Source organism: Pelobates fuscus, chromosome 12 (assembly GCF_036172605.1).
Source record: "Pelobates fuscus isolate aPelFus1 chromosome 12, aPelFus1.pri, whole genome shotgun sequence".
Lineage (NCBI taxonomy): Eukaryota > Metazoa > Chordata > Amphibia > Anura > Pelobatidae > Pelobates > Pelobates fuscus.
In genome coordinates this window covers 124,616,201-124,639,896 of record NC_086328.1, presented here as the reverse complement: position 1 = coordinate 124,639,896, position 23,696 = coordinate 124,616,201, and the positions used below count along the sequence as shown (strand labels likewise).

At 43.6% G+C, this 23,696-nt stretch overlaps 1 protein-coding gene across 2 annotated transcripts in view; it reads right to left on the bottom strand.

The window, feature by feature from the left end:
* CREB3L1 (cAMP responsive element binding protein 3 like 1) overlaps nt 1-3,558 on the bottom strand; it is a 49,751-nt gene extending 46,193 nt beyond the window's left edge. For both annotated transcript variants that reach the window (XM_063438733.1, XM_063438734.1), the window contains exon 1: nt 1,903-3,558. In XM_063438733.1, the coding sequence (XP_063294803.1) occupies nt 1,903-1,995 (93 nt within the window). In that variant the 5' untranslated portion in view covers nt 1,996-3,558. The remainder of the gene's footprint in view (nt 1-1,902) is intronic.
* Between the last annotated feature and the right edge of the window lie 20,138 nt (nt 3,559-23,696).

The window sequence follows — 23,696 nt, the reverse complement described above, 5'->3', positions numbered from 1 at the left end:
CTGACACTCCACTCTTACGAATGCAGAGCTCCAATGTCGCTTGATGTTTTCCACATTCCATATTGACAATGACATTTCCAATAAAAATCATCAAATCTAAATGAGTTTGATGACGCACACTCAACACTATGAACATTTATCCATTGGCGGTATCCAAGAACGGTGGCACAAAGCTATATAAATGGGAACTCTAGTGTCAAGTGTTTGGATCAGACAGTAATGCAATATACTGTATCCAGACAGCAGCATGCTTCCCATATTTGTGATTGCAACATCCATCGAATCTTGCCAATCTAGGATCACAGATGCACACCTATAGGCGATGTTCTCATATAATGACACGTCAGAGATACACAGGGCAAAGTGAGCTTTCACACATTGGAGAACAAGTTGCAGAGTTTAGGCCTAGAGACAATGTATTCTAACTCGGCCTAAATTTTACTAAATTGTCAGCTCACTGACATTAACTGTTTAATCAATAAGCATCTGAGGATCATAGGACTTGCAGTTAAACAACTAGATTGCTACAGGTAGGTTACCCCTAATAGAACTGCTAAACGCTTGGTAACCAGAATGGTTTACAGTCATCTGTTTTTCCAAACTTTGCAATCACCGTCATTTAACTATGGACATTTGGGCGTTCCCAATAGTTAAAGAAAGAGTGAGCGATATGAAGGAAGGACTATTAGTCCTTATCACACTTCAAGCTGCAGGCTTTTTGAAAGACTGATTTCAATGTGCCACAAAGCAATCTCTTCCAGAATACAAGTCCCAGCCGCTGTGGAAGGGCTAGATTGGAGCTGCTGTAAGAAGCCAATAGCACAACCTGCAATTTAAAATGTATTATAGAGAAGACGGTACTGCCAACGGAAAACTAAAGGAAAAACGTCTGTGTTCTCTGAGGAGAAAACGCTTATGTTCTGTAATTGGAGATGACAGGTCTGCCTTACTGTAACTGAGCCTTCAGCTCCCAGTACAATAGACATGACAGAACTGAACCCAAGAGCATGCAATTCAATTCAAACACAATGTCAGCATCTTATCGTGGGTTATTGTGGGAAGCACAAATTAGAGGGGCTACTAACTTCATTAACAATTTGGGTCGTCACTAATTACAGGGGCTACAAAGCTCACTGACAGTGGGTGGTCACTAATTACAGGTTCTGATAAACTCATTGGCAGTGATGTGAACCCTAATGTCAGGGGCTACTAAGCACATTGGGGGAGAGGGGTGGGTCACTTGTTATATCATGGGCAACTAAATTCATTGGCATTGGGGAGCTCACTGATTCCAGGGGATACTAAACCCATTAGCAGTTGGAGGTCACTAATTACATGGGCTATAAAAGTCACTGGCAAAGTAATAGTCACTATTTACAGGGGCTGCTATACTAAGTGGGGGGTCAGCACTGTTCAGAGGCAGTTAGCAGATCCAAAGTTATGGAGCTACCGAATTATTGGCAATGGTAGGGTAACTTAATTACAGAGGATATTAAACTAATTGGCAATGGTGGGGCACTAGTTAGCATCTCCAATATATATTGGTAATGGTAGTCTGGTCATTCATTACAGAGCCTAATCATTTTTGGCAGTGAGGGGCCAGGTTTATTATATACAGGGTATTGACAATATTGCCAATGGCAGGGGAGTCACTATTGCAGAGGCTATTAAACTCATTGGCAATAGGGTTCACTAGTTACAGGGGCTACTAATATCACTGGCAGTGGGTAAATCAGAAGAGTGTTATATGGGCCATCCTGACAGCTAATTAGTTAATAGTTATTTTTTGTAACTCGACTGTATAGAATATGCATTTAATTTTCCCGGCGCATCATGGTATATAAGGTCATATACCGCACTAGCAATAAATATACCCCCACACTATACACGTTGTGTCCTTACCACATTGCTCATGAAATCTGCCTCTGTGAAGTCCTCCAGCTCCAGGAAGGGGCTATGAAAGCTCCTGTCCTGGGGGACAGTAACACTCTCCATTGTATGTCTTGATGGTAGGGTCAGCAATTCTCAGCGACATCCATGGGGACTAGATGTGGTGCAGGTGAAATGGTGACAGGTGGAGACATTCAGGGGGCTTTGGGATCAGAGACCAAAATAATACAGTATGAACATTCAATTGATTTAAAGGATAAACCCCCAAAATGTGGGGGTGCTAAATAAAAAGTGTGAATATAAAAAGTGTGGAATGTTCAGATATTCTATCCTTGAAGAATGAAAGGATACAATGTGTCCAAAGTAGTCCGAGAAGGTCTGGATCAGAAATGGGGTTAAGTGAGTAGTGGCTAGGGGTCAGAAATTGGGAATATTTGAGGGGCAGGAAGTGATATGCAACTGGGAAATGGAAGGATATGAACAGGAGATAGGTTCAGGGAGGCTGGCACTGGGTACCTACTGAGAGAAATATTGTATAAAGGTGCAATAATGGTACTCTGATAATAGGATGCAGTGATGGGAATTGGCTAGTGTAATTATAGGGTGAGATCGGTGCAGATGTGGGGTGTAGGTATAGTGGTCTTGTGCTGTAGGGGTGTTTGGCAGGAGGTGCAATGATGGGGTGTTATCTTGCAGGGCTTGGTTTGAGTGAGTTAAGAAGGCAGTAAAGGCTGATATGGGGTGCTGGGATGCCCAGGCTATAATGGGGTGCAGGATGTGCAGTTTGGAGTGTTAGTATAGTGGTTCTGGACTGAATGACAGGGGTGCAGTGCTAGTTGGCAGGACTGAGTTTGTACAGGAAGTGGGGGATCAGTGAAGGTTGGAATGGGGTGCTGGGGTATCCAGGTTATAATGGGGTGCAGACTGTGTTGAAGTGGTTCTGGGCTGTATTAATATTTGCCAGGGGGTGCAATGGTGGGGTGCTGGCTTGCAGGGTTTGGTTGCAGGGAATGGGGGGCAGTGAAGGCTAGAATGGGGTGCTAGGATGCCCAGGTTATAATGGGGTGCAGTCTGTGTTGAAGTGGTCCAGTGCTGTATTAATGTTTGTCAGAGGTGTAATGGTGGAGTGCTGGCTTGCAGGGTTGGGGTGCAGTTTGTGGGGGGCAGTGTAGGCTGGAATGGGGTGCTGGGATGCCCAGATTATAATGAGGTGCAGTCTGTTTGAAGTGGTTCAGGGCTGTATTGATGTTTGTCCGGGGGTGTAGTGGTGGGGTGCTGGCTTGCAGGGTTGGGGTGCAGGAAGATGGGGGTCTGTGGAGGCTGAATGGGGTGCTGGGATGCCCAGATTATAATGGGGTGCAGTCTGTTTTGGAGTGGTCCAGGGCTGTATTGATGTTTGTCTGGGGTGTAGTGGTGGGGTGCTGGCTTGCAGGGTTGGGGTGCAGGAAGATGGGGGTCTGTGGAGGCTGGAATGGGGTGCTGGGATGCCCAGGTTATAATGGGGTGCAGGCTCCTGGTTAAGCGGGCTCAGCAGGCCCTGTAGTCTCCCAGTACATGATGCCCCGTGTGGGGACAGGCTCTCCCGGTGTGGTCCGGGGCTGTAGTCCCAGGATGTCCTCCTGTGAGTCTGGGTCTCCCGGTGACTCTCTCCAGCTGTCAGCTGCAGCCAGGATCCGAAAGGCAAAGACACGCCCCCTCATGAATATTAAAGCTAGAAGACAGAATGTATCCTGCTTGGCCCCGCCCCTTACATTAATATACAATACATTGCCAAACGTATGCCCCGCCCACAGAGAATGTAACCCTTTCCTCCCTGTGTTCCAGGCTGGCTCTGTGCTGGAGGGCAGAACCCTTTACATGCTGGGTCAGCTGCTCATACATTCTGACAGTTTTATAAGAATAGCTCAAAATAGCCCAAAATTGGGATCAAGTGACAGGGAACATATTCTTATGGTGAAGGGACAGATTCTCAGCATAAATGGACAGATTCTCAGGGTGAATGGACAGATTCTCAGGGTGAATGGACAGATTCTAAGAGGTAAGGGACGGACAGACTCTCAAGGTGAATGGACAGATTTTCTGAGTGAATGGTCAGATTCTTAGAATAAATGCACAGATTCTCAGCGTGAAGGGACAGATTCTCAGGATGAATGGACAGATTCTCAGGATGAATGGACAGATTCTCAGAGGTAAGGGACAGATTCTCGGGGTGAAGGGACAGATTCTCAGCATAAATGCACAGATTCTCAGGGTGAATGCACAGATTCTCAGGGTGAATGCACAGATTCTCAGGGTGAATGCACAGATTCTCAGGGTGAATGCACAGATTCTCAGGATGAATGGACAGATTCTCAGGATGAATGGACAGATTCTCAGGATAAATGGACAGATTCTCAGGATAAATGGACAGATTCTCAGGATGAATGGACAGATTCTCAGGATGAATGGACAGATTCTCAGGATAAATGGACAGATTCTCAAGAAGAATGTACAGATGGTCTGGATGAATGGTCAGATTCTCAGAGTAAATGGATCGATTCTCAGGGTAAATAGGCAGATTCTCAGAGGCAATCCACAGTTTCTCAGGGTGAATGAACAGATTCTCAGCGTTAAGGGACATATTCTCAAGGTGAATGGACAGATTCTCAGAGTGAATGGTCAGATTCTTAGAATAAATGCAGAGATTCTCAGCATGAAGGGACAGATTCTCAGCATGAAGGGACAGATTCTCAGCATGAAGGGACAGATTCTCAGGATGAATGGACAGATTCTCCGAGTCAATTGACAGATTCTCTGAGTCAATTGACAGATTCTCTGAGTCAATTGACAGATACTCAGAATGAATGGACAGATTCTCGGGATGAATGGACAGATTCTTGGGATAAAAGGACAGATTCTCAGGGTGAATGGACAGATTCTCAAGAAGAATGGTCAGATTCTCAGGGTAATTGGTCAGATTCTTGGGAAGAATGGGCAGATTCTCAGAGTAAATGGATCGATTCTCAGCGTGAATGGACAGATTCTCAGAGTAAATGGATTGATTCTCAGAGTGAATGGATTGATTCTCAGAGTGAATGGACAGATTCTCAAAGTGAATGGACAGATTCTCAAAGTGAATGGACAGATTCTCAAAGTGAATGGACAGATTCTCAGGAAGAATGGGCAGATTCTCAGGGTAAATAGAGAAATTCTCAGAGAGAATGGACAGATTCTCAGAATAAATGTACAGATTCTCAGAGTGAATGGACAGATTCTCAGAATAAATTGACAGATTCTCAGAGTGAATGGACAGATTCTCCGGGTAAATAGAGAAATTCTCAGTGAAGAGCAGATTGTAATTACAAATGTACAGTTCAGTTTGCGTTGTCAGAAACTCATGATGAACGCTTAGATTCTTAGGGTGAATGGATGATTTTTTAAGGGTGGATGCCCAGTTTCACACTGTGAATCAAGGGATTCTAAATGTGAATGGGTAGACTCTCAGAATTAATGGACAGATTCTCAGCGTGAATGGGAAGATTCTCAGAATAAATGGACAGATTCTCACTGTGAATGGAGGGATTCTAAATGTGAATGGGCAGACTCTCAGAATGAATGGGCAGACTCTCAGAATGAATGGGCAGACTCTCAGAGTGAATGGGCAGATTCTCAGAGTGAATGGGCAGATTCTCAGAGTGAATGGGCAGATTCTCAGAGTGAATGGGCAGATTCTCAGAGTGAATGGGCAGATTCTCAGAGTGAATGGGCAGATTCTCACTGTGAATGGACAGATTCTCACTGTGAATGGACAGATTCTCACTGTGAATGGACAGATTCTCACTGTGAATGGACAGATTCTCACTGTGAATGAATTAATACTCGATTCATGAAAGCCTCAGTATTTTCACTTTACTGAATAACCCAGTCAGTTTAAACAATTCCAGAATAAATGGATAAATTCCTAGGGTGAAATAGTTATAGATTTCCATTGTGAATTGAGAGATTCTTAGTGTGAATTGGGAGAGATTTGGGGTAAAAAAAAAAACTGATTTCTAATGTGAATGGACAGAAACCTAGAATGAATTGAGAAAGTCCCAGACTGAATGCCAAATGTTTAGGGTGAACAGGCAATTTGTCAGGGCATTAATGGATGGGGCATTTTTAGGGTTAATAGACCACTTCTTGGCTCATATTCTTAAAATGAATGGCACTATTAACCCCAGAGGGGTTCATCTACTAAACTGCGAATGGCGTTGAGCTGAAAAACGAAGTGCATTATTCATGCTGAAATAGCCAGGCTGTGGCTGAGTGAAGGATATTTCCAAACATGCTATAGTGGCCTTAATTGTGCCACGTTGTTTCCACTTCCATGCGCTGTTTAGTGAATTAACCCCAGACTTTTGAGACAAGAACATATTTCAAAAAGTAACCATCACATTTTTTTGCTGGTTACTATAGCCAATTATTACGATGTGCCATAGCCTAAGTGTCTTGATAAATTAGGTTATCATTACAGTAAGTTCCATCACAGCAATAGGTAGGTGAACCATATGGCGTTTCTGTGATGGGTTGTTGAAGGGTTAATTATTAAGAAGATCCTCCGGTTATCTTTTGAAAAGTTCACCAATATGATAGTAATTAGCAGTCTGTGGTCCATCTGTGATACATTAACGCTGTATGCTCAATATCCGAGATAACTGAACCTGAAAAAGAGAGTGAAATTAGAACTATTGAACCCATTCATGACAACAAACACAAAGGTTTTAAACTCTTTTAAATCACAGAAACATTATGATACTATTAAACTACAACCTGTAATTCCTTATTATCCATAGTCAGACACAGAACCTGTTTGAGCACAGTACATTTACTCCGAGAGCCCAAATCCTGTAGCGTTGAGTTTGCTGGCCAATTAATGGGACACCCCAAGCACCATATTTACATTAATTGCATTGCTTATGGCAGACCTGACCCCAGTTACTGTAAAACTACACCTTCCGTAATGATTCGCCAATCTTAAAGGAAGACTGCAACATAACCACTACAGTCCACGCCGCATATGGTCTTCTCCTGCAGAAAGTGAAATGTCTTACATTGCAAGTCAAATGGACAGGACAGGTCCACAACGAGACCATTTCATTGAGCTGAAGGGGTCTGGTTGACTATAGTGTCCCTTTAAGACATCTGTCTGCCCACACCTCGCTCCATGGCTTGTGGTGCGTGAGTTCTGACTTTCATGTTCTCTCAGAATTTTCGTTGAGAGCGCATGCATTACATCTGTTTTCAAGCACATGAATAGATTGTCTTATGGAAAAACATCTCAGCCATGTCCTGGTCGCAGACCTGTCTATGCCATAATGATCTGATTTCAACATAAATGGTGTGTTTTGCTTTTAAAATCATTGCAATTAATTGTTTAAGTGAAAAGACCCCATGGACAAAATTATTCAATTATTCTGTTTTTTTTTTATTTTATGCTGTTATGCTGAAAAATGAGGCTCCCAGACATTTTAGTCACTCTGTTATAAGGTGAGCAGCCTGTGGCATTTAAAGCAGGTTGTACGCTTTGTACTAGATGCTCCCGTCAATGTACCTCCAATTGATTGAATTCCATTCCAGTTCAAAGTTGCGGTTTGGCTATTGTACTCTAGCATTTATCATCTTCGCTAATGTATTCCTACAAAATGACTGACGGAAGACACTTGTATAGCCATAGGTATATGGCTCAAGGGCGGAACTTTTCCAAGAATTCATAGGTAAAAGTGCTAGCTATGAACAAGCATAAAATCTTACAAAACCTTCCAAATATATTTACTAGAATTTAAAGGAACATTTTACACACACAGTGCTTTATGTGTCTGGAGTCTGTCATATTTGTGACGATTTATAAAAGTGACGATTTCAATCAGCATCGTCACTTTTACAAATGGGGGCAGAAACACCTCCCCGGTGGCCAAACAGAAAGCCGCTTCTGTTAGCTCTAAAGAACTAATGGAAGTGTCAAGTCCACTGGGCTAGCGTGCATCTGCCTTGCCCTCTTCTAGTTGAGCTGTACAACAGCTCGCTGGGAAACATGGGAACATTGATCATGCGCACGCTAGCTTGCACTCCAGCACAGAGGCTTCTTTGCAAAGGGTACAGACAGCAGGCCTTTATCTTTAGCAAGCTGTTTTTTCATATACCCACAAAGAAAACATGCAGGAAAAATACATGCATGTTTTCTTTCTAAAAACGAAAAAGAAATACATTTCAATTAAGTGTTCTTTTAGGCACATCAAACTCTTGGGTCAGTTACAGCATACGATCACTGTGATTGGCTGCCATGGAGACATGTCTAGCAACCGACTACTTAATTAAAGGACCACTATAGGCATCCAGATCACTTCAGCTCAATGAAGTGGTCTGGGTGCCAGGTCCATCTAGGGCTGATACCGGAGAAACTGACGGAAGCCAAGCACAGAGAGATGGACACAGGTTTCTTCAGGAAGGAAGAGATTCTTTATTGGATCACCGATCGGGACTCAGAGGGACTAGCGTCACCAAAATACAGCAAAGTCTGAGTACTGAATACATAGAGTACATTCCTTATATAGCACTGTAGCTCCTCCCACAATTAACTACACCCACACATACCCTTAACCTATTTAATAAATATAGTCTAAACTCATCCATCCGGTCTAACCACGTGGCTCATCTGATACAAAGGAGAGGGACGCGTAATTCCAGTTCTTACATTCCTGCACCTGGTCAGTACAGTGATAACAGTATCTTAGCTACGTGTAATTAACTAACTGATACTACAAACACATATACATACATATGCCTTGTGGCAATCTTAGCCTGCTAAACTTGTATTTTACTGGAATTACATCACATTCCCCCCTTTGATGCCTCTGATATTTCACAATTACTTGAGGCATCACTTAACCTTGGTTTGCATATACCTCAGGTTACCATGAACCAGACCAGACTTATCTTATGATGTGAATCTTTTAACACTCATCTTCCTGCATTGGTTCTCCTTGATCTAGAGCCTTATACTTATATATCGCCATTATCTGTGCAGCAGCCTTCCTCTCTGCTATACTTCCTATCAGGCTTTGCACAGACCTAACTACTAAGGGTATAAGACACGGTAGGAGTAGACACAACAGTAAAATCAGTAGGACTCCACCTACCACTGCCTTAAGCCCTCCAAACCACTCATACCAGCTACCAAACCAACTACTTGGATTGTACCCTTTCCATACCTGAGTAGGCACATGCACTAGTTTAACCATATGGCTAGTAAGCTCAGCTATTGCTTGCCCTTCGTCATCTATTTGAAGACAGCAATTGCTCAGGTTAAACTTCCCACATACACCTCCCTCTACTGCCAAAAGGTAATCCAAGGCTAATCTATTTTGGTACACTGCTGTCCTCATCCTGGTATTATGCTTCGCTAGAAGATTGAGTGCTTGTGAGGTCTCATTAGTAATAATCTCAACCACCGCCTGTAATCTTATAATACGGTTGAGCATATAAATAGGGGTTCTATAACCAAAGGTACCATCTTCTGCCCACGTGGCTGGCCCATAATAATCTATGATACGCTGGGGAGGCCATTCATTATCTTCCCAGGTGCCTATCTCTAAGGGTCCCCTTTTCTTCCTATGATTCACATCATACACTTTAACACCTAAAGTCTCACCTGTTTCAATCGGTAACAAGAAGAAGGATGGTTTGAGCATACCCAACACACATGCCCCTTCCCAGTCCTGTGGCAACTCCGAATAGGCTTTCTTACCACAGATCCAGTACAAATTTGCTGGGGCTCTCCAGGTAGATGTGATGGATAAATCAAACCACACATCCTTTAAACTGGCATATCTAGCAAACGGGTTAGATGGTTCTGAGACATTTGAAGCCGACCACCAAGTTGTATTTTTAGTATCATCATCATAAGCTTTTTGCCCTAGACAAGTTAATTCTCCTACAGAAGTATTATACATTATTCCTTTCCTTGCTATGCAAACATAACCTATGATGGAGGTCTTTAATCTCCACTCAGATTTACCTCTAACACTCAAATGATAATCGGCTTGTGTAGATATTAGTTGGTCAACTGCCTCAGAACCGGACATTACCTCCTTTGCTTCCCAAGGCCATTGGTCTCCCATGTTAGTACCTCCACACACATAGCAGTTGGTAACATTAAGACTACCGGCAATACTTTCAGCTAGGTCTATGAACAGGTTTTTAGCGTTATGGGGGATCTTATTATCTATACTCATCTCTTCATAAAAGGAATGGTATACTTGATGAGTCTGGGAGGATACCGTATCAGTCTCTATTCCTATAAACAATAATGTCCCAGGATCTAAACCCGTCCCGTATATTTGAAACCCAAATAAATTTCCATACTTATCTAGGAACTTGTCGGGGTTATTAATAAGTATATGGACTGGGTTGCATTCCATAGACTTACAATAAGGGCTAGTCGGCAACTTAGTCACTATCATGTCTTTATCTACTGTCTGTCCCCAAGTCGCCCACCCCACACAAGACCAATATGGACAAAAGTTATAGTCTTTATTTGGGCATCTAGGACTCACATATTTATTTTTACTACTGGGACAAATATATTTATCATTAGACCCATACGTCCTCTCCCATCTAAGATCCCCACATACATTCCACGGTTTTCTACCACTTGATATCGCCTTACATGCATCAAATAGCAGAACACCCGAAGAATGTACGGATTCTAACACCGTCTTATTAATTAGGGTCCCCTGAGGATCTCCATTCCTGAGAGTCAACCAAATTGTACGAGGTTGATACTCTGGACTGAAGCACTTAGGTTCTCCTACTCCTAAATGGCACACACTATAGTCTATATTTAGGTATCTACATCTTGATACCTCTCCTTTACATTCGTATTGTGAATGCCAAATTAGGGTTTGGGAAATATGGTTACCTGTTCTCGTAGTCTTAATGCATACCTCACAGCTAGGAGTGTCGGTACCTCTACCTTCCTGAATATAAAAACACATATAAATAAACACAATCAAAAGCACATCTTTCGCCGTCATCCTCAGTCTTCGTCCGTGCGATGGAACCTCAGCTTCCAGGATGTGAGGGCTGCAGGGAATGGAGTTCTGCTCGTCTTCACAGGTGTCCCTTCGAGACTTTCCTGGCTTATACACTATGTGTTGGTAAGCGGACAGGCTTTATTATGGCCTTCTCACTCACACCTGTAACAATAAAATTTGTAATCCACAATAATTCCTCGTTACTCCGACTGAGTAGTGCGTTTCAACCGGATCTTGCAGGGATTCTCTGGATCTGCTGTAATTTGCCAAGAATCAACTGCTGCTGGCTTAACCCTGGAGTGATGTATCCACGGAGTTACTTCGGCTACTTTTATCGCTGTAGGGGTAGACAAAAGAACAACATAAGGACCTCTCCACTTGGGCCCTAACGGTACATTATTCCACTCTTTAATCCACACTTGATCTCCTGGATGATAACTATGAACAGGGGGATAAATATTCACAGGTAATCTATCTTGTACCCATTTCTGTACCTCCTCCATAGTCTTACCCAACTCTACAACCTGCTGCCGGGTAATTCCTTCTCCCAACTGACTCAAGTCCCCCCTTAAGTTACCAAGTACGGGAGGTGGTCGCCCATACATGATTTCAAAAGGAGAGAGGCCCATCCTTCTGGTAGGGGTACTGCGGATTCGCAATAAAGCTATGGGTAAGAGAACGTTCCACTTAAGTTGGGTTTCCTGACACATTTTAGCCAACTGGTTCTTTATAGTTCTATTCATTCTCTCTACCTTACCAGAACTCTGGGGTCTATATGCAGTATGAAGCCTCCACTTTATACCAAGCATATGAGTCAGTTGTTGTAGGCACTGATGAACAAAAGCTGGACCATTGTCCGATCCTATAGAACAGGGTAGTCCATATCGGGGTATTATTTCTCGTAGCAGGAATCTTACAACTTCTCCTGCTTTCTCTGTACGAGTAGGACATGCTTCTACCCAGCCTGAATAGGTGCACACAATTACCAACAGGTAACGATGTCCACCCGATTTAGGCATTACTGTAAAGTCTATTTGTAGATCGGACATGGGGAGTCCCCCCATAAACTGGACTCCTGGTGGCTTTACTGGTCCTTGTCTTGCATTATTCTTAGCACACGTTACACATCTGCGTACAATGGCCTGAGTCAAGTTGGACAATCTTGGTATGTAGAAATGTTTCCTGAGAGATTCTTCAGTACTGTCTCTCCCAGAATGTGTCCCGTTGTGATAATTTTGGACAATTTCTACCGCTAGTGATGCTGGTATGACTATTCTTCCATCTTCTAGCTGATACCACTTGTTCTCCAAATACTTTCCCGGTTCAGTCTTTAACCACTCCTCTTCTTGAGCTGTATAAACTGGAGTCCATTGGGACAGTGGAGTTGGTATAAGAGCAGCTATATGCCCCACATACTCCTGTCTTCCTGATTCAGCAGCACGCTTAGCTGCACTATCTGCCATCCGATTTCCCTTGGTTACATCACCATCTCCTCTCAGATGCGCTCGACAATGTATGATACCGACTTCTTTCGGCTCCCACACTGCTTCCAATAGTTGTAGGATTTCAGCTGCGTACTTGATTTCTTTGCCTTCTGAATTCAGTAGTCCTCTTTCTTTATACAAAGCTCCGTGGGCATGAGTGGTTAAAAACGCATACTTAGAGTCCGTATAGATATTTACTCTTAAACCTTCAGCCAATTGTAACGCTCGTGTTAGTGCTATTAATTCTGCCTTTTGTGCTGATGTTCCTTTCGCCAGTGGCCGAGCTTCTATCACCTTGTCTATTGTTGTCACTGCATATCCTGCATAGCGGATCCCTTCTTTCACATAACTACTGCCGTCGGTGTAATATTGAACATCGGGGTTCTGGATGGGAAAATCACAAAGATCTGGTCTACTTGAAAATACTTCATCCATTACTTCCAAACAATCATGTTGACTTTCAGTAGGTTGCGGCAAAAGGGTAGCTGGATTTAAGGTGTTTACAGTCTCTAAATGCACTCTTGGGTTTTCACACAACATTGCTTGATACTTGGTCATACGGCTATTACTAAACCAATGATTTCCTTTGTAATCCAACAACGTCTGTACTGCATGTGGGACTCGTACATAAAGTTCTTGACCCAGAGTGAGTTTATCGGCTTCAGCTACTAGCAGGGCGGCTGCAGCTACGGCTCTTAGACAAGGTGGAAGTCCGCTGGCCACTGCATCCAGTTGCTTAGACATGTAGGCAACAGGTCTTTGCCATGATCCCAAGTACTGTGTCAATACTCCCACAGCCATTCTTCTTTGCTCGTGTACATATAAGTAGAATGGTCGTGTGTGATCAGGTAGACCTAATGCTGGGGCACTCATCAAAGCCTTCTTCACATCTTCAAATGCCGTTTGCTGTTCTTGGGTCCATAAGAAGGGGTCGTGCTCTGTACCTTTGATGGCTGCGTACAGAGGTTTTGCCAGTATCGCATAGCTGGGAATCCATATCCTACAGAAGCCTGCTGCCCCCAAGAATTCTCGCACTTGTCTTCTATTCTTGGGTATTGGTATTTGGCAGACAGCTTCTTTTCTCTCTGGCCCCATAATCCTTTGACCTTCAGAGATATGGAATCCCAGATACTTGACAGTTGGCAAACACAACTGAGCCTTCTTCCTGGACACCTTGTATCCTGCCTTCCAGAGAATATGTAGTAGATCGTGCGTTGCTTGCTGACATTTTTCTTTTGTAACTGCTGCTATCAACAAGTCATCTACATATTGTAACAATACACATTCTCCTGGGATAGACTCGAAATCCAGTAGATCTTGACTTAGAGCTGAACCAAATAGGGTAGGTGAATTTTTAAACCCTTGGGGCAGTCTTGTCCAAGTCATTTGGCGTTTTGAGCCCGTTACAGCGTTCTCCCATTGGAAAGCGAAAATACATTGGCTTTCTGCGGCAATTCGGAGGCAAAAGAAGGCATCTTTGAGATCTAAGACTGTGAAGTAAGTAGCCCCGCCCGGAATTAAAGCAAGCAGGTTATATGGATTGGGTACAACTGGATGTATGCTAACAACCGCATCATTGACTGCTCTTAAGTCCTGTACAGGTCGATACTCATCTGTACCGGGCTTTTGAACAGGCAGCAATGGGGTGTTCCAGGGGGAAGTACAGAATTTTAGGATACCATACCGTATGAACTTATCCAGATAGGATTGGATGTTCTTCTTAGCCTTCTGCGGAATGTGATATTGTCTTAGGCTCACTGGATAAACCCCATGTTTCAGTTCAATTTTTATTGGTGGAATATTGCGGGCCAGTCCTGGTGGGTTGTTCTCTGCCCAAACTCCTGGTATGTTAAACAATGTCTCATCACTCCTAGGGTTTTGGCTAGTCAACACTGTATAAAGTCGCCACTCTTCTTCCTTTGGTACGGATAAAGTCATAATACCTGAAGGTCCATTAAACTTTAAGGATGTTGTTCCATTTGGTAGGAACGTAATCTGCGCTTGTAATTTTGATAGCATATCACGTCCCAGCAATTGGACTGGACATTCAGGCATATAAAGGAATTGGTGTTTTACTACGTGGCCTCCCAATGTACAGAGTCGACTTTTAAGAACCGGTTTTTCAGCACTTCTTCCAGTTGCTCCTATCACAGTAATAGTCCTTCCAGATGGAGGAGCAACTAGATTAGTCACCACTGAATGTTCAGCACCAGTGTCGATCATGAACGCACTCCTTTTCCCCCCTATTGATACATCGACCATAGGCTCCGCTCGACCAAGGGGGATGGAGCCCGGTCGGTATCAATAGTCCTCCATGACAGTGTCAGCCAATCCTACAAAGTCCCTACCTTCTCTATCGCGGGACCTTTGCGCTGCTGGAATATACCTGTCTTCCCTAACACTTCCTCTGTTCCCATTACTCCCTCTATAACCATTACTCCCTCCGGGGCCTCCTCTACCTCTCGCTCTACCTCTAAAGTTTCCGTAGCCTGCCCTGGGTTGGTCTCTCTCGTACTGCTCTCTTTGCGGACATTCGTTCCTCCAATGCCCTTCTTCCTTGCAATACGCGCATTGATCCCTACTCAAAGGCTCCCTACTCCATCTATTATTGCCTCTATCTGGGCCCCGTTTATCTACGCCTGCGATCGCTACCGCTAGCATATCAGCCTTTTTACGCATCTTGCGCTCTTCCTCTTTCTTACTTTCTGTATCCCTGTTCATATAGACCTTATTTGCTACCTCCATTAGTTGGGTGATGGACATACCTGCAAACCCTTCTAACTTTTGTAGCTTGCGCTTAATATCTCCGTATGCTTGGCTGACAAAGGCGGAGTTAACCATTCGGGAATTGTCTGCGTCTTCCGGATTAAAGGGGGTATACAAGCGGTATGCCTCCAATAATCGGTCATAAAAGACACTGGGCGCTTCATCGCTTTTCTGGATCACCTCAACTGTCTTCGACATGTTAATGGCTTTCTTTCCTCCGGCTTTCATGCCAGCAATTATAGCGTCTCTATAGGCTCTGAGTTGAACCATATCAGCACCATTTACGTTCCAATCGGGATCGGTGTTGGGATAGTGTGTCGCGGCCCATGCTGCTGGATTGGCTTGGTTCAAAGCACGGGCTCTATCCTCTAATGCTTTAATGGCTGCTTGATTTATTCTTGTCCTTTCCTCATTGTTAAATAAAGTCATTAGTAACTGCTGGCAATCAGCCCATGTCGGATTATGCGTCTGTACTATTGAGGTGAACAGATCAGTCATAGCTTGTGGTTTCTCAGTATACGAGGAATTATGGGTCTTCCAGTTTAAAAGATCGGTTGTGGTAAATGGGACATATACGAAGACTGGGTCAGCGTGTGCCATTTGACCTGCGGCATCGATATAAGCTGACCCGGGATTCAGACGAAGAGGCATCTGATAGTGCTTTAATTGTTGGGCACCAGTCAACTGTCGGGTTTGGATGGGGCTACGTAGAGAGGCGTCAGTCATGGGTTCCGGTCGGGGAGAGATAGGGTATGGGGATGTGGGAGGTCGGTTTTGGGAAAAGGTTGTAAATAAAACACTTCGAGCCGAGCTAGATGAAGCTTGACCGGAAGTCTGAAGTGGCGCCAAATCAGGATATTCGTTTCTAATGGGGGTGGATTCTGGTTCCGGAAGGGGAGATTTAGTACGAGGGGGGGTGGATCCTGTACTGGAGGAGGAAGCGGAAGTGGATGAGGGTAATGAGGGGAGGGGTGCAGGACTTCCTGCGTTTGCGTCACTTCTTCTTAACGGAAAGTAAGGGGGCGGCAAAGGGATCTCGGACTCAGGGGGCGTGTCCAAAATGGGCCTAACACCAGTCCTAGTGGACGAGCAAGTCCTAGCTACCATGAGGCGACACTGCTCCTCGTGGCATGTCTGGAGCCATTTTGGCGAGTCATTTACGGCCTGTCTCCAACAGTCAATATAAGGAAACTGGCCGTAAAGTTCAGGCCTACCCGATACAGCCACGTGTAAGCGCTGTACCAGAGTTGGATCCAAACTGCCACGTGGCGGCCATGCCGCAACCAAAGTAGGCCACTCCCTAGTACACAAAGTGACCAAACGTACAGGAGACATCTTTACCCCAAAATCACAAACTTTGAATCCCTTTTTAAAATTCTTAACCATACATCCTAAGGGATCCGGAATCGTTGACTGCGACGCACCCATACTTAACAATGGAACGTCGTCGACAACGAATACTATACACGCGTACTATTCAACAGTCACACCCGTTTCCTCTGGCAACAGCACCACGTGGTACGGTTACCAAGTGAAACGTACACAATAACAATAAACACTCAGGGAATTCCCGTACACACACAGCTGTTACACCAGTCACTATATAATCAATATTATGCCCTTTGGCGTAACTATACAGTCACCCACGCTATAATTCTCTATATACGAATTACCCGTCTATAACAAACCCCAGTAACATCGTCTTTTACAAATAGCGGTTACAGTACGGTTAGCATAGGTCAAAGCACAAGTTAAGGTCACAATACAATTATTAGTGGTTATGGTGTTAAACATGCAATGGACGACAATGATTAGTACTTATTATATAATGTCAGTAAATATACAGGGTTATGGTACCGTGCACTATAATACAGCAACACACTATTAACACTCTCGCTAGACGGCTGAGCTCGCGCTATCTAACAAGATATACACTTTACTAAAACAATCGTTAACACATTTACAATTCCCAACTAAACTATTGGCCAGTACCTTGAATGGACTACCTAAAACTATATACACCCGTTTTGGTTAGCCACACTGCCCAATCACCACATATATAGCGAGCTAGAGAACCGAATTTACACAGGCGCCTCTTAGTCGCACTATCAAAAGTCTAGTGGGTTCCAAATTTACACGCCTTCCCACTTAGCCCAGATAGGATGAGAACTAGCGAACCGAATTTACACAGGCGCCGCTTAGTCTCCCGGTCCCTCCGACCTAGCGAACGTAATATACACCCTAGAACGCTAGTCTAGACAAGACACCGGTGTCCGGCTAGGGCTATTTACACCAGGACCCCGCCTGACTAACCAAATCAAACGGTCTGACTAAAGAGCGTTCGATCGAGCGGTGCGCCTTCGCTCCTTCCCTCCGACAGAGGGGGCAGATACAGATTCAAAAACCCCTTTGGGCCTACCGCACAATCGGTATACCCCTAGCGGGTCCTGCCGTCTAAAACAGCAGTTATCTTACCTCCTCGTTCCTGAACCTGAGTTCACACTCATCGACGGGGACACCCCAGCACTTCTTACGTAGAGGCCGATGATCTCCTGGACAACAGACCAGTGGCGCCGAGACGAAGGGAGGTCCACGCAGAAGTTCAGGGGTGCAGCCGTAGAGAACGTGGGCAAAGATAGACCGTCTCACGCCTCTGCCTCTCAGCTACCGTTGAACGATGAGCTTCCCGGCCAATGCACCAAATGATACCGGAGAAACTGACGGAAGCCAAGCACAGAGAGATGGACACAGGTTTCTTCAGGAAGGAAGAGATTCTTTATTGGATCACCGATCGGGACTCAGAGGGACTAGCGTCACCAAAATACAGCAAAGTCTGAGTACTGAATACATAGAGTACATTCCTTATATAGCACTGTAGCTCCTCCCACAATTAACTACACCCACACATACCCTTAACCTATTTAATAAATAGAGTCTAAACTCATCCATCCGGTCTAACCACGTGGCTCATCTGATACAAAGGAGAGGGACGCGTAATTCCAGTTCTTACATTCCTGCACCTGGTCAGTACAGTGATAACAGTATCTTAGCTACGTGTAATTAACTAACTGATACTACAAACACATATACATACATATGCCTTGTGGCAATCTTAGCCTGCTAAACTTGTATTTTACTGGAATTACATCACAGGGCAGGGGTAGGCAACCTTTTAGCAGCACTGTGCCGATATATGATCGTGATGTCCCGTAGCGTGCCGATCCTATTTTTTTTTAAATTGAGGTGTGTATGCTGCCGTATTCTGCTTGTTATTTTTACTGTAATTGCTTTGTATCGTTGTATTTGTGCGTATATGAGCTATTATATTGTATATGTTCAGGAGTAGTTTGTGGTATCGTGTATGATACATATGAATGTGGGCTGTGTATATGAGGGCTGCTTTTGGAATTGTGTGTGGATGGATATGTCACATTGTGTGTTGGTAGTGTGTGGGGGCTGTTTGGGGTATTGTATGTGAGAGGCTGCATGTGGATTGTTAGTGGTGTTGCGTTTGTGGGGATTGTGTGTATGTTTGTGTGTGGGCTGTTCGTATTATTTGTATGAGTGGAGGGTTATTCTGCATTTCTGTGTATATCTAGCAGTGTGGGTAGCTTCCCTAGGTTCCAGTGGGGACCGGGCCGACCAGGTATAGCTCAAGTATAGGAGCTGCAACAGTAGCTGCAGGCTGCTCTGCTACAGTGTGGATTCCCATTTACAAGTGCTGGGAGGAAGTGGTCTGAGATCACTTCCTCTACGTGCTGCAATGCATAAATTGAGGATTGTCCTTCACCACCTCTTCGTATTAGCAGATATCTGAAGTTTTACTGGGACTCCAGATAGGAAAGAGCCTGTTTGGCTCTAGCAGCCTTGAGTGCCGTGCAAAGACACCTCGAGTGCCGTACATGGCACTAGTGCCGTAGGTTGCCTACCCCTGATCTAGGGTTAACCCTGCAATAGGGTTAATCCAGCCTCTAGTGGCTGTCTCATTGACAGCCGCTAGAGGTGCTTCCACGCTTCTCACTGTGAAAATCACAGTGAGAAGATGCTGACGTCCATAGGAAAGCATTGAGTAATGCTTTCCTATGGACTTATTGAATGCGCGCGCGGCTCTTGCCGCGCATGGGCATTCGGCGGATGACATCGGAAGAGAGAGGAGAGTCCCCAGGGCCGAGGGAGCCCAGCGCTAGAGAAACGTAAGCGTTTAATCCCTTCCTCCCCCTTCAGCCCGGTGGGAGTGGTACAATGAGGGTGGGGGGGACCTAAAGACCCCATAGAGCCAGTTAGTTAGTTAGTTAAGCTGGTTTCCCCGCCTCGTACAGGGGTAGGGAATTCTCTACTCCAGGGGTCCTTAAACTGTGGCCCTCCAGATGTTGTTGAACTACAACTCTCATGATTCTCTGGCTTTCTATGTAATTCAAAGAATCATGGAAGTTGTAGTTCAGCAACATCTGGAGGGCCACAGTTTGAGGACCCCTGTAGGCTGTCCAATCTGCAGCCCCTCTTATGCTGCTGAACTACAACTCCCATGATTTTTTCAATGACACCGATAGCTAGGGAATCATGAAGTAGCAGTTCAGCAACATATGTGGGCCCGCAGTTTGGACAAGTTTGCTCTATTTTGTGGACTAAGTCTCTCCTGATGCTTTGCCAGCATTATGAGAGATGTAGTCCACATCTGGAGTGCCAGAGGTTGCCTAACCCTGCCCTATGAGTGGGTGAGAGCAATAAACACGTTGAGTGATGTAGAAATATCTCACAATTACTAATGAGATAAGATCCCTCAGATATAGAAACCTCACTCACTTTCTCTCAGCTATTTAATAATACTTGTTCCCATGTGACTAGCTCAGGACTGGCCCATCAGCAGGGGCTGTGTCCGAGAGTATAAAACTGAAGGTGCCACTATCACATGATTTTATTTAAAAGGGAAATTGTCCCTTTTTAACCCCTTAAGGACAGACGACGGATATATTCCGTCATGATTCCCTTTTATTCCAGAAGTTGTGTCATTCAGGGGTTAAAAAAATTGCCCAACCCAATAGCATTGCCCAACCCAATTCATTTAAATTGCATGCCAGGCTATTCTGGTATGGCCAGACTTTACAATGCAAATTCATTTAACCCTCATAGTGCTGAGCACCAAGGCACCATGAAGGTCCCTATGTAAGGATTAAGGAAAGTTACAAAGTATCACAAATCTCATTATTACTGCAGAGGTAAATGTGTTTTATATTCCCCAGTAAACAATTCAATAGCCTATACAAAGTGACTGGGGTTAAGGACTGAAGAACTGTTATAGTAAAAAAGTTACAGTTGGCAGGCTACCAACATGTCAGTTTGCCCAGGATAAATGCATTCTATCCATGGTGCAACATCAATGATCTGCACAGTTCATCCATACGTGTAGCTGAATTATGTTATAAATAATAGTGATAATCAAGCAAAATGATCAGTTGTATGGCACGACTACCAATCACAAAGTGATTAATGTTGGGGATTTGTCTTCTGTCTGTTAACCAGAATCTATTTTCCAAACAATATCAGCGTTACTGCCTCTTTAAAGGTGATCTAACGTGTTAAACTTGGATTTAACCAAAATGATCTGTCAGCCTAATCCAGTCATCTCTAAACCCTAAACACCATCCTCCTCCGCCCTCACATCACAAAACCATTAAAGAAAACACTATCTAAAAAAAATAACAGAATTAACCTTTCTATTCCCAAAAGCAACAATACACTATAATTAAAATAATCATAACGCTGTTGACTGTACACTTTAGATAGTTCTACTGATACAATAAAAATGGCAAGCTTTATCTAATCTGTTTCTATTTAGGCTCCTGTGGCTAAATCTCTTTTTATTTATTTCCTGAGCGTTCTAGGTTTCATTAAAAGTACAGACTCCTTTTTCTTGTGGATAGCAGTCAGGGTGACAAAACTTAACAATAGACGGAGCTAAACTCAAAGTTCTGTTACAGTTTCCAATAACAGTCACCCACAACCCACCAGTGCAATCAATCCCACAGAAGGGCAGACAACAAACATCATGAATGGATGGCTGCGCCCAGATATCGAGATTCCAAAACAAGGAAGAAAAGATAATAATTATAAACAAAGGCAAATGGCAAGGAGGGGAGTATAATCAGGAAAGGAAAACCAAAAGAAAAATAGTGACAGGTCCCTTTAATGTACCTTTAATATAGTTTAATGACTTTTTCAGTCACTATTATATGTATTTTTTAAATTTATTTATTACTGGTATTTATAAAGCGCCAACAGATTCCGCAGCGCTGTACAATTAGTGGAGAACCTACAATATACACAGACAAATACAAAAGGTAGAGAGGGCCCTGCCCGCAAGCTGAGATCTATATTCCATTGCTCTAACATTTTATCTATGGGACAAACAAGACTGACACAATTTGATGTAAATAGGAAATTCCAACTTGGAAATCCCTAAATCCTGAAATGTTAGAGAGTGTGTCAGAACTGATCCCCCTAGTTAAAATAGCTTTACTACTGCTAACTCATCCTCTGTACCTCCTACAAGGGAAAAGCAAGGACCGCTGAACAGGTTCCTGTTTATCTATTGCTTATCTAGTCACTAGCCCATACCCATGGTACGGGGGACCTATACACACACTATTTGTTATCCTTTAGATTGTAACACATGGTATCAAATAATAGGAAACGTTAGACCGCTGGGGAGCCATGTGAGAGTTCAGGGACTGCATTTCCGTTTATTTCTCTGTGGGTTTAATTTGGTAAACATATAATGTGAAACCAGACTGCAGAATTGAAGGGTTACTCTAAACACCACGACCCCTTCGGTGATATAAAGTGGTCATGGTGCTTGGAGCCTGCTTGCGCATGGCTTCAGTTTGGAACCTTGCACTTACAGTGATCATTATCGATGCAGAATTTAACTCTGACTTTCCTTCAGTCATTCCAACCATTGGATGACAGCGGAATAACGGAGACGCAATGGATTAAATGCGCAGTTTGGTTATTGGGTCCGTGTAACTTACCTCCTAGTGCTTTTATTTTACATGGGATTTTTTTTTTTTGTGGGAGCAGAGGAGTTTACTTGGGGACTTACCAGCTCCCGAGCATTATAAATAAATGTATATTTTTTCAGAATGCTGGAGTGCCCCTTTATTTATTTTTTTAGCAGAGACCCATTTGCTCCAAATGGTAAATGTCGTTTAAGTGACAGACTATATATTTTACTTAAAAAAATTAGAATTATGTGATTTTCCCCAGATTTTGCAAATCACAAGACTGTAAATGGGAAGGGAGAATTTGGAGTTTGGTGATTAAACAGAGCTCAGTACTGCCATATAAAATGTTACTAATATATTCCCTTATGTCTAGGGGGGTGGAGGATTAATTCTATCTGTATGATAACGATGTAAGTTACAGACTGACACACTGTGGTGAGATTTTTTGCCCCCTCGTGGTGCAGCCTGCTATGAGTAACCCTGACATTACAATGGAGTGAGTGTAATATTGAGATGAAGCCATGACACATTAAGTCCTAGTATGTATAGGTTAGGAAAACCCACAGACCGTGTTTGCTTGAGAGCCATGGGAATTATACAGGATCCTTTCAAATTGTATTTTTTTTAGACTATTATATTAAGATTTCAGAGCTAGTCAGCTCACCTTAGGCACAACAGAGGATGAAGACCTTAATAATTTTGCCAGACAGCATTGGTTGGCTAATTGTTCCAAATTATATTGCGTGCCCAGCAACTCGCCCCAGCGCTTGCAGACTATCATTGTCGCCCCAAAGATGCGTGGCTTTGCATGGATACTGTTGATGTGAAATCTCTCCATTATCTGAGTGGCCGATGAGGGTCTGCTCGGAACCAGTTTGACAAGAATGGGGGATGGCACCTGAAGATCCCTTGCACAAAAAACACTACAATAAGCTATAGTGTTTATTGTACCTAGAATGTCCCTTTAAGTCTACCACTACGCCAAAAAACAACAACGTCGCAGCAGCACCATCATTAAAGGGACACTCTATACACTATAACATGTCATCTTATTGAAGTGGTTATAGTGCCGGGAGTGCACGGGCACAATCCCTCCATTGAATGCTAAACAACTTTTGGATGGTTTAACACTGAATAAGGGTCTCTGGTTGCTCAGAGAGAGCACTATGATAGGCATGGGCTAATGCTTCCTCACTAGCTACACAGAGGGGGGCTGAATATAAGGATGGTGTCAGGGGACTCCAAGTACTATAATCACTTCAATGAGATGTTGCTGTTGCAGTGCCTACATTGTCCCTTTAAGTAATGCTTAAGAGTAAAATGATATACATTTTATGAGAGTTGCTTGGAACAAACTGAGCAATAATGCAGGCAGCTGCATATTTATTTCCCGTGTTAAAATTAAGCTAAGTTAGAATTAAGGGCCCACAAATATTGGGGTTACTTTGGTATAATGGTATGCTTAATGCATTGGGGTCATATAGTGTGACTAAATCCCCAAA